The 12373-nt window shown below is 35.3% G+C and overlaps 1 protein-coding gene across 6 annotated transcripts in view; it reads right to left on the reverse strand.

The window, feature by feature from the left end:
- LOC110443095 overlaps positions 1-12373 on the reverse strand; it is an 87273-nt gene that overhangs the window by 21050 nt on the left and 53850 nt on the right. For 4 of the 6 annotated variants that reach the window (XM_021487089.1, XM_021487086.1, XM_021487087.1 and 1 more), the window contains exons 5-12: positions 7485-7600; positions 7186-7230; positions 6231-6374; positions 5209-5301; positions 4642-4782; positions 3797-3857; positions 3026-3174; positions 1985-1996 (exon numbers count right to left, since the gene is read on the reverse strand). In XM_021487089.1, the coding sequence (XP_021342764.1) occupies positions 1985-1996; positions 3026-3174; positions 3797-3857; positions 4642-4782; positions 5209-5301; positions 6231-6374; positions 7186-7230; positions 7485-7600 (761 nt within the window). The remainder of the gene's footprint in view (positions 1-1984; positions 1997-3025; positions 3175-3796; positions 3858-4641; positions 4783-5208; positions 5302-6230; positions 6375-7185; positions 7231-7484; positions 7601-12373) is intronic. The other 2 variants (XM_021487090.1, XM_021487088.1) reach the window with 1 other exon arrangement.

The raw sequence follows: 12373 nt of genomic DNA on the forward strand, positions 1-12373 counted from the left end.
TAGTAACAAACCCAGTAATGTTAATAAACCTAGTGAATCAACAAACCCACTAATAGTAACAAACCCAGTAATGTTAATAAACCTAGTGAATCAACAAACCCACTACTAGTAATAAACCCAGTAATGTTAATAAACCCAGTAATGTTAATAAACCATATATAGGTGTCAACCAAAGGAAGCCCTCCAGCAAGAATTTCCCCACTCAAGAGAACTCTCAGGGGTTTGGGAGGGAAGGAAATATGCGGGGGGAAATTGTAGCGTTTTCCATTTTCCAGTTGTATCTTTATCTCAGATATAAACACTATTATCATAATAGCAAACATCCTAATGTTTCCAGTAAAATGTACAATGATAATTGTAGTTTTTAATAACATCAACACGATAACTGAAAATGTTTGTTTGGTACACTTTTTCAAAATATTATTTTCAATCAAAATTTTCTTTTCTTTTAAATCTGACTTCAAGAAATTAAGCAATTTCTAAAACAAATTATGATTTTTTTCTTTGATTGACAAATATTAAAGACGACTATTTTGTTATTGTTCACTTATACTTATGAACACATTTATGGAATAGTTAAGTATTTTTTAAATTAAATAAAAATGTATCCAGACATTCCAGAAAGACTGAAAAAGGCCTAGTCCCAAACAAGGTGGACTATCATCGAGTAAATAAAGCTGTAATGACTTTTGTAAGGTAAATAATTACACTTACTATCATCAGTGTGACCAGTACAGTTATTACGTTTTTAACTCATGCACCCCTGAAGACACAATTGCACTCTTACAATTCAAAGGTTGAAATAGTTCATAATGAAATTTCAGTGGTGAATGAGTTAAATATAAAAAAATACTTCCAAAATCATAAAAAAAATTTGTTCATTTCATTGGGCTCCATTTGTATGAAAACAGGATATTTTGGCTTCTCTGGAGGATATTTGTCAGCAACAGAAAAAGGATGAGATGAAGAAATGAAAACAAGATGGTTGACACCTATGTAACCATAGTGATATTAACAAACACACAACACCAGCTGTCCATACACCAGCACACACCATTATAGGATTCAAACATCTCTCTGACTGTGACTCTCAAGACCCTAGTACCAGGTAAACTGTGTTAGTCGTGCAGGTGGTGATATTTTGAACTTGAGTTTGAATCTGCTATCTGGATATATCATCTATACTATCTGTTACCTGGCCCTATTTTTCTATTCTATTGATTAAATGAATTTCAAAAGTAAGAAATTTATCTAAAAGTGAAATTATTCAAAGTATCAAATCTTAAAAGTGATGAATATAAATGACTACCCTATTTACAAGTGTTAAATGAACCCCAGATCAAGAGATGACAGAGTTCACCACAACTAGTAAGGGTTCAGAGGGTAAGTAATGAAGAAATAATGTACAAACATTCAAAGTTGTATACAAAAGATTTTGCGTGTAAAAAAAAAATCAAAAAAATCACACAATTTATAACAATCAAAATTTTGAGCAAATTTGAATAAATATTTCCAGGAATTCGAAACTGTTATGCTTATTTTGAGATATTTGGATATCTTATACAAAATAAACATTCTTTCCCTGACAAACTTATAAAGAGGTTATAGCGTAAGGGAATTCAGATCTCTTTTTTTCTTCTCTTTTCTAATGTGTTTATGATCAGTGACTTTTGATACTCTTTGAAATATGTTAATATATAAATTCTATATAATGTCTCTAACGAAGCTCTATAGAGGTGAAACAGTGCTTGAATCTCTTAGTTTTTGTATTCTTTTTACGTAAATCATATACATATTGTTGTGAACAAGTTTGAATGTTGTAAATATGGAAGTTATATATAATATCATGTCAACATTTCTAGAAGCAAAACTCTCAAGCAAAGAGGAAAGAATTGATTAATTTGAGGACGTAAACTCCAATGCATTCTATAGTCGAGTAAACTTGTTATACAGAGTACTCCATGAAGCTGGTGAGATCACTTACGACGCTTTCAGACTGAAACGTGATTTATGACACCATGAACATTGCGTAGATAAAGTTACAGTATATGTCAGTAGCCACTAAGTACAGTAAGTATACAATCAAAGTCAAAGTAGAAATGTCAGTAGCCACTAAGTACAGAAAGTATACAATCGAAGTCAAAGTAGAAATGTCAGTAGCCACTAAGTACAGTAAGTATACAATCGAAGTCAAAGAAGAAACAATGACATGACATTGTTTCAGTGTAGCAATTGGTTTTATCAGTCAACATTTTCAATACCAAGTTATAACAAAGTTATATTTCAATGAAAATTCAAATGTCAAGACACCTCCCTCAGTTTTCAAAATTAATCTTGAATAACAATATGTTTAGTTATTTTATCAACAATAGTTAAGGGTCTGACTATTCATGTCCAGAAAACAAGACTTTTAGATTTACACAGCACAGTAGGCAGTTTGCTGTGATTAAAGTTCACCATTTAATTCCTCTGTAATGAGGGCAAATTCCTTATGACAGCAATAAAAAGTACAAAAGTTACTATATATAGCATTCCCAAGGTGAAAGGTGATTTTTTTCTAATATATATACAGTCAGAGAAGCCCCGTATTGTTTACAAGTGTATGACCTCTACGAAGTCTCCACAAAGTCTCTACCTGGTGTACATTACAGACATCTATAACATATATTTTCCTGCCTACATTGAAAAAATGTCCAAGTCATTGAGCATTGTAATTGTAGTAGATTACATTATACAATAGTAACAAAAAACCGAAATCATTTGTTAAAACTAAAATTAAACACAATGAAAGAGAGAGAATTTGATTATTGGTAGCAGATGAAGTAAAAAATCTGTAAAAATAATACAAGTTGATAGGACTCTGAAATATCAATGTTCTAGCCATCATATGTTTGAGAATTCAATCAGGAAAAAATAAATTGATCTCAAGACTTAATGAAGTCTATTATACTGTAACACATGTTCTCAGAATGTTTGTGCGAAATGACGCGTAATTTTATGATTTGGTCAGCCCTGTGTCACTGACCTTGTCCATTTTACTGGTAGGTCGGACAGCCTTCATCAGTGCGGAGGTCTTTCTGATGTCGGGGTGGTACGCCTTGGTACCTATATGAATCTCTCCACTGTCCTTGTTCCTGGCTACCATACTGGGAAAGAAAACCTCGGGAACAGTGGCTGAAAATTCAACAAAACGCATGAAATTCTATTTATAGTAAGTGATCTCACAGTTATAGAAAGGAAAATATCATTCAAGTCATATTTATGCAGAGCTTAGGACAGAAGACATCATGTTTTGTCATTTGGCTAGTAAGTGAACAAAATTTTAAATTATCTCCCTTTGACTGCATGAAATAATCTGCCCTTCTAAGATCTTTGGTGTCATATTTTTCTAAAATAAAATTTCTCCCCGCATGAAATTGCAACCTTTTCTTAAAGGAATTAAATTGCAAATACTCCCCATTCTCATTACAATATTGCAAACATGGAAATCAATATATATATATATATATACAGGTAATTTAGTCAAATAAAACACGGTGAATGTTTCTGTGTGATTTCTCACACGAATATAATATGTTACATCCAATATTATGTAACAGTCACTGAACCCAGGAAATAACAACAAGAAATGTGTTCAATGTGGGTGAATTACTTATTGAAATTAATACCCAGAGAAATAATCTATATTAACAGGAATATGTCTGTGTCTTCGTACTGATATGTAAGGTTACTATAAGTTGTTGCCTTACCCTCCCTTCGTACTGATATGTAAGTTTACTATGAGTAGTTGCCTTACCCTCCTGGCCCAGGATACCAGCCCTGATGCTACAACTGCCAATATCTATCAGTACCACCTTCTGAAATACACAACAAAATACAATAAATACAACGGTCTTTCTCATCATCTCATCTTTAACTCATTTTATCAAATGTTTATGATTCAATATTTCACAAATGAGGAGCAAACAAAGGTTTGATTTCCCATTCTTTGTCCTACTCCTCTGTAAAATGTAGATCTCATATTTTTATTGTTCTGGCTATATGTACATCAAAACATAAACCACATCAGGTTCTTACATCAGTATGTATCTCTGATCAGAACTACAAATGATCCTGTCGAGACAATACTGGCACCGATTCGGGAAATTTTCCTGTAAAATCTTGATAATATCGGCCTCATGAAAATAACCTGCTCTAAAATATCCAGTTTTTACAGTAACAGCATTTACAATAATATTCATTACCAATTTAAAAAAAAGATTGTGACTCTCTCCTAGCTTTGCAATAAATCATTCCAATTTAGCAGAAAAACAGGCCCTTTTTTATTTTTGCAAAATAATCTTACAATCTGATTTTGAAATTTGTAGGAGTAAAGCCTGTTGGACCTGAAAGGTTAATGCTGACCTTGAAGGTACTTGCCAAACACCACAGGCCATATTGTCTCTCCCCTTTTCATAAACAATTTTTCCTCACCAAAAAACCAATTTGGGAATGTCATACATGGAAGTGGCTCTGGACATTGTGTCGGGACAACTTTTTTTGTTTCGTAAAATTGTTAGTAAATCAGTAAATCACTCTTCTGAGGTTTGTCAGGTTTTAGCAAACATACTCCTATGTTTAGTAGATCCTTGCTGGACTTACCCGTCTTGGGTTTGGCGGAGATTTTAGGACTGGGCGTACATAGGTGGCCCCGACATTGTCGACGGTCTGAGACTCCAGTGCCAGTTTCCATTGGCCGTACTCCGTGTCTGTAGGACAGCGAACCATCAGGTATCTTCCCCTCTACACAACAGTGTTAACGCGTCATACAATATAGACTTTGGGAATAGTCTCAGTCAATAGCACTTTTTCAGGTTCATATCACATCATATATTCACCAACATTAACAACCTCAAGAAAAGTAATTTAATTTATTCCATAATATTGTACACTGTACATATCATTATTTTACTGCAATTTAATATTCACTAATGATGAAGGTTGGTGCAGGAGAGGTCAGTGCCAGTAATGCAGAGGTCAGTACCACGGATATCAATACCAAAGAGGTCAGAAATGGAGAGGTCAAACGTCAGATCAAGACAGTAATGAAAAGGTCAGGCTCAATGCTGGAGATGTTAATACTGGAGAGGTCAGGGACAATAGAAACGTTAGCTTTCATCTTGTGACTGATAAAACAGTATCACAGGGTTATACATTTCTGTTCCTTACCCCGTCATCAATCCCCAGAATCCTGTTGCCAAGGTCATCTACACGACCTCCCATCAGCTGGACACTGTCACTCGGCCGGTCACGGTTGTTGGTCTGTAATCAATCGTAAATAATATGTATACAAATATAATTTCATTATCAAGTAAGCACAAGTTGTTTGTAATCTAGTTCTGCTTTGGACCGATACATTGTCACTCGGGCCCTACACATTTACTGTAGACATGTGTGCATAATAGTATTTTATTTTTCCAGGATATTTCATGGTTTCTCACTGAATATCATATATATATAATTTTTCACAAGTTTCGTAGAGTATACCAATATTTTCATTAATGCTTTGTACTCATGAAAAGATCAGCATTCTGCCATATTCATGAGATATATAGGAATTCAATGGAAGACCATTTAATTTTCTATTCCTTACATTTCCGAAGTCCATGTACCTACAATGTGGTAAATGATTCTGCATTACAACAGTGCAGGAATCAGTACTGTATGTTACCTATGGCACCATACTCTAATGTCGTCGTGCTTGAAAACGTTTGTGCAAATATGTCATTGCTGCTATTAGGTATATCTGGTAAGATTTGCTAGCAAAATATTAGCAATGGTGTAGTTAAGTAAATGTCTTTGTGTATGTAGCAAAGATGTACAAAACACCTTAATCTACTGACGCCTCACCTACATCTGAACAGAATGCGGTGAATAGAAAGTAGAAATCTGATTGGCTAATAATAAGGTGATATTTTCACACTGTAACAAATACCAGGTATTACTTTTAAATATCTGTTACATTGTGAAGAAATCAGTTTAATCAAGTATTCAATATCTTATCAGAAAAAACAAATAGTAAACATTTATCTATACAAAAACCATACATATGAAATATCAACATTTGTAAATACAAGTAAATCATGTACCTAAAATATAAAGTTCAAATAAGATAAATCACAGTAAATCATACTCTGATACTACAGAACACGACAGATTCAAAATGGTACCAGTGAAGTGGTATACAATACCTCAAAGTAATGGAGCCAGCCATCCTTGGCTCTGAAGAACCTGCGCTTCCATGTCTTCAGGAGTGTGGCCTTCTTCTTATTCATCGGTAACTTCTCCATGAGTCCTTCCATCCCAACAAACTTGTCCGACACATCTTCTACCTCCTGTTATATATCATATCAAACCAAACATGGATTTAAACACAAGAAATGATCTCTTACATAAACATCCCCCAACAGGGTCATTTATATATGTAAGGTATAAAAGTCAGCACTATACTGAGTATATAATGTCAGTGACGAAATTATTTAGCATTTGATATTGAGGTTTTTATTTTATTGTTAAACCAATTTTTATGATGTATTTCCTGAGAAATCCTGCCTTTCTTTACTGAACAAGACCTTTATCCAAACAAACAAGTTCTCATTTGACATTAATTTCTCCAATACTCTATACCGACAAAAATCTGTTCACCCAGTAAAACTTTTGCCGCCCTTCACTGATAAATTCTGTATTTGCCCGGCAGCATTTTCTCCTCACAATGAATATATACATGTTTGTTGTATGGTATGTTGTGAATGTATCTTCACTCCCACGATTAAGCCATCGTCATGGAGAAGCAATAGGCTGAAGTAAGCGGGGGGGGGGGGGGGGGGAAATAAACAACATTATCCTGTCTGATCTGCTTCCTGACAATCCATATCCTCCACTGCGTCCAGACCATTGATCTTGACCATCAGCAGAGAAAAAGGCATAGCCAAAGTAGCTACTTCAAGATATTTCTCTTGAATGAGGTCCAACAAGCGAGGCTCAAGACCAACACACCTAACGGCCAAGGCCCACTGCTAAGACATGGAGATAGAAGGGACTGCATAACTCTGGCCGATCCCAGCAGGACAGATACCAGACCAACCTCACTGCCAGAAACTGGGACCCAAACCTAGACAAATGTATACCTGGTATATGTGTACTTACCTCCTTAGCCAGTTTGACTGTATATAGATCACATAATAGCTTGGTCTGAAATAAAACAAAATATACACATTTTAAAGGTAAGATAGATGATATATCAAGTCATTCAGCAATTATTATTTTTTAACTATTTTACCTCATTAAAGTGTGACATAAATGAGTAGAGAGCTGTTGAAGTCTACACTGCATCCTATCATTTTGATGGGAGGACTACATGATGTTATGATAATCAAGCTATTGTGCCCAAACATTTTTATAAACGGATGTTCCGGTTTACATCTCTAATCTAACACAAAACTTACTGGGTTCCAGTCCCGCAGGTTGATCCTTGTTGGGAGGACTTCATCATCCTCATCCTCATCTATAGCCAACCCTCTATTCTCCTCATCACTGATGTGCATTTCATATCTAGCATCCACTGTGGAGGATAAAAATCAGTCTTACTACGAGGAAAAAAGGTAATTAAAAGTCCTAGTCAGTCTTTCTGGGTTAAGATGATTTGGTACAGAGATGTTTTAGTACTTGTTTAAAATCTTTTGGTACTTCCTTTATAAAACTTTTCGGCACTTGGACTAACATTTCAACTTCGTTTGTGTTTTGTATTACATGTACTGCTCATTTTGTATTTGAAGATTCCTCAGCATTTTTACTTTTGAAGCAAGTTATATATAATTGTCTGTTAGAAACATTCACATTGACTTAGTACTATATCTAACATTTAACCCTAGTGAGCTCCAGAAATAACCAAGGTTACAGGTTTGACAGAATTTAGAGGCCATCTACCAAAACACACACTTGCCAAATATCACATTTCTGATTCTGTCAAGGTTAAAAATACGTCATTTGAGGTTTTCAACATTTTTGACCCTAATTACTATGAAAGGTGTCAAGGTCACTAGCTTGAACAAACCTGGCAGTCCTTTACTAAAGCAAGCTACAGGTTAAATATTAATGGTTCTATAGGAGAAACCATTTAAAGGAAATGTTGAAGATGGTGCTGCACAAAAGGTCACAGGTAATTTGTGACAGGTGAGTTAAAAAATATAAGCACCATCGTTAGCATAATCATAATTTAATATTTTAAATTCTCATCACATCAGTAACAGTGTAGATATCTACATATCTACATGAGGTTTCCTAATGTATTCCCACCATTGTGTCGGGGCTGTCCCACTCTGTAAGTAAATGTGTTGAATCACCAATAAATTGTAACAAACGTAATCCACAAGGTAATTGTAATTGACAGACGCTGCACTGCCTGCACCAAGTACTTACCTGGGACTTCATCAAATAGTGTCATGTTCCTGGAGGAGTCGGAGGCCACAGTTATTTATCTTCTCCGAGGAGTTGGAGTCGATGGCGTTTTTCTCCGAGGAGTTACTGGGACCATGCATTGTTAATAGACCTACCTTCAGAAGACGCTGACAGATTTCATAGTCCAATGATTACATTATAAAGGCTCTACTGTACGGGTGTACTGATAAAGGTGATGCGTATAGAAATTTTCAGATATTCATTTAAACAGGTTACCTGGGTACTTAATGAACACATTTATTGTTAATTCGTATAACAATCCTATTTGTTGGCTTCAGTAAGTCTCCCGAGTAGTAATCTCTACTTAGCCTTTTCTTTCCTATAGCAGACTAGGATTTCTTTAGTTTCTGGTAATATATTATTTTAATGTAACTATACAATAAGATTTAAAGACAACATAGATATCTATCTCCTGAGTTTATGGTATTCTTTATACAATCAATAATTTTTACTAGAGACTAGAAGGCCACCAGTGACCATGGATCTCCAAAGAATTTTATCTGTAAAGAATTGACCTGCTGTATACCACGGCATGATAGTATGTGTGAACCCCTAACAGAAAAGTGGATTTTAGCCTGCTGTATCCCACTGCATGAAAGTTTAAGGCAACAATGTGTACAGTAAAGAGGATTTCTTAGGTGCTCTATGAATTTGAGTGACAAACATTGATGTGTTACTCTGTAGCACTATTAACCACTAACTTTTTTCAAATCTTCTGTAGCACTATTAACCACTAACTTTTTTCAAATCTTACGAATCACTGATTGTCACAAAAATGTAAGTGGTTTGGATATCATGCTATATATGTATCGTGTCCATGTTACTAATGTTTGATGTGATAGCACCTGAGTGATCCCAACATCAGTAAACATTGTCTTCTTCATGTGAAGTTAGCTGTCACTTAGAAATACAAGAGGCTCAAAGGGCCTGAAGATGCTCATGATTTATAAATGGCCTGCCTTTTTATGAAATTTCTGGCACTACATTTCAACAAGCTATAGGCCAAATTTCAAAGACTTATATTATGACCTCTTGATTCTTTAAAAGTTTCATTTAAAAACAAAACAATAATTGACCCCGGTCACATTGAATATGGATAAAACATAAGTAAAGGTAGTGTCTCTCAACAAACTGTGTAGCACTATGTGACAGCAATATACTGGCCACATGACCTTTTGGTTCTTTGAAAAATATCAGCACATCTCAACACTTTAATTTGACCTTTGACCTAAACACAATTTGTTAATATTTATACTGCTGGTCTATAACATATCCAAGTAACATGGCTCTAAACCTTATGGCTCTCCAGGAAATGTTGATTGATTTATTTTGATATTTTTGACCTTGAAAGTAAGTCAAGGTCATTTATATGAACTGTTCTTTGCTGTACTAAGGTAACATTTTCCCTCTATATCTGTACCCAAGCCTAAATATTCAGCCAATACTGGGTGCCTGCTGTCCTCGGTCACACTCCAGGTGTGAAGCACGATATAACTTCTGTTCTGGGCTAGTGAACCAGTGTCGAGAAGATAAACTTTTTTACTTACTGTCAAAACTCTTCATTCATATACAAAATGTACAGAAAATGGCTTGTGTATAATATATTTTACTGTGTACGGTGGTCACAGATCAGTGGTCTTGTGGTATCCCATATTATCACCATGAAAAGTGTGGATTCATCCAGCCATTCATGTGATAAACCTATAGGTAGTTGATCAACTTAGAATGTCTCAACTTCTAGGTTGTAATGGAGGTCCCTAAATCTTACATCAGTACAAGTTTTTATATTACCTAAATACCTGTAATGTACCTATACAACCTAGCTACCTGTAATGTACCTGTACAACCTAGCTACCTGTAATATATCTGTACAACCTAGGTACCTGTAATATACCTGTACAACCTAGGTACCTGTAACGTACCTATACAACCTCGGTACCTGTAATGTACCTGTACAACATAGCTACCTGTAATATACCTGTACAAACCAGCTACCTGTAATGTATCTGTATAACATATCTACCTGTAATTATTGTACATAACTACCTGTACATGCTGTTCAAAGCTACCTATAATATACCTGTACAACCTAGCTACCTGTACAACCTAGCTACCTGTAATGTACCTATAACATAGATACCTGGAATGTACCTGTAAAACCTAGCTACCTGTAATGTATCTGTACAACCTAGATACCTGTAATGTACCTGTACAACCTAGGTACCTGTAATATACCTGTACAACCTAGCTACCTGTAATATACCTGTACAACCTAGCTACCTGTAATATACCTATACAACCTAGGTAATATGTAATGTACCTGTTCAACCTAGCTACCTGTAATGTACCTGTAATTGTTGTACCTAGCTACCTGTTGTGTACCTGTACTTGTAGTACCTTGCTATCTATAATGTACCTGCACTTGGAGTTCCTAGCTACCTGTAATGTACATGTACTTGCAGTACCTTGTTACCTGTAATGTACCTGTACTTGCAGTACCTTGTTACCTATAATGTACCTGTATTGATGTTACTTAGCTACCTGTAATATACCTGTACTTATTGTACCTAGCTACCAGTAATGTACCTGTATCAATTTTACCTAGCTACCTATAATGCACCTGTATCAATTTTACCTAGCTACCTGTAATGCACCTGTATCAATTTTACCTAGGTACCAGTAATGTACCTGTATCAACTTTACCTAGCTACCTGTAATGTAACTGTATAATTTATCCCTTGCTACCAGTAATGTACCTGTATAATTATATCTAGCTACCAGTAATGTAACTGTATAATTATACTTAGCTACCAGTAATGTAACTGTATAATTATACCTAGCTACCTGGAATGTAACTGTATAATTATACCTAGCTACCTGTAATGTAACTGTATAACTATACCTAGCTACCTGTAATGTAACTGTATAACTATACCTAGCTACCTGTAATGTACCTGTATAATTATACTTAGCTACCAGTAATGTAACTGTATAATTATACTTAGCTACCAGTAATGTAACTGTATAATTATACCTAGCTCCCTGTAATGCACCTGTATCAATTTTACCTAGCCACCTGTAATGCACCTGTATCAATTTTACCGAGCTACCAGTAATGTACCTGTATCAACTTTACCTAGCTACCTGTAATGTAACTGTATAATTATACCTAGCTACCATGAAATACCTGTACTTGCAGTTTTTTGCTACCTATAATGTACATGTTGTACCTAGCTACCTGTAGTATACCTGTACTTTTTGTGCCAATTATAAACTCTAATGCAATATAGAGTATCATCACAATGAACAATACCGTCATACCGTAGTACACTGAATCACAATGAACAATACCGTCCTACTGTGGTACTAGATAAATTCTTATCAGTGATTACATTTAAATATAAAATATAAACTTATACAACAGTTATGAAACAAGTTTTTAACTCATATTAATCAATCTTTTGGGTCTTGATTGAAACACAGAGAGGGTCCTAATATGGGAGGAAACCGGAGTACCTGGAGAAAACCCATGTGGTTGGACAGGTGACCAAGTACCTTTACACTGTGGTGAAAGACGAGTGCTTTATGCACTGCACCACCCAACCACCCATTTCTTTATAGCTCAAAGACAGACTAGATGTTTTTACAAGTGCATAAAGATTTTTCACCTTTATGTTTGATTCAAGTTCAAAGGAGCGGGTGTAACAGATCCCAGCCATCAACTTATACAGATCCCGGCCATCAACTTATACAGATCCCAGCCATCAACTTATACAGATCCCAGCCATCAACTTATACAGATCCCGGCCATCAACTTATACAGATCCCGGCCATCAACTTATACAGATCCCGGCCATCAACTTATACAGATCCCGGC

This window comes from Mizuhopecten yessoensis, unplaced genomic scaffold, assembly GCF_002113885.1.
Source record: "Mizuhopecten yessoensis strain PY_sf001 unplaced genomic scaffold, ASM211388v2 scaffold716325, whole genome shotgun sequence".
Classification (NCBI taxonomy): Eukaryota; Metazoa; Mollusca; class Bivalvia; order Pectinida; family Pectinidae; genus Mizuhopecten; species Mizuhopecten yessoensis.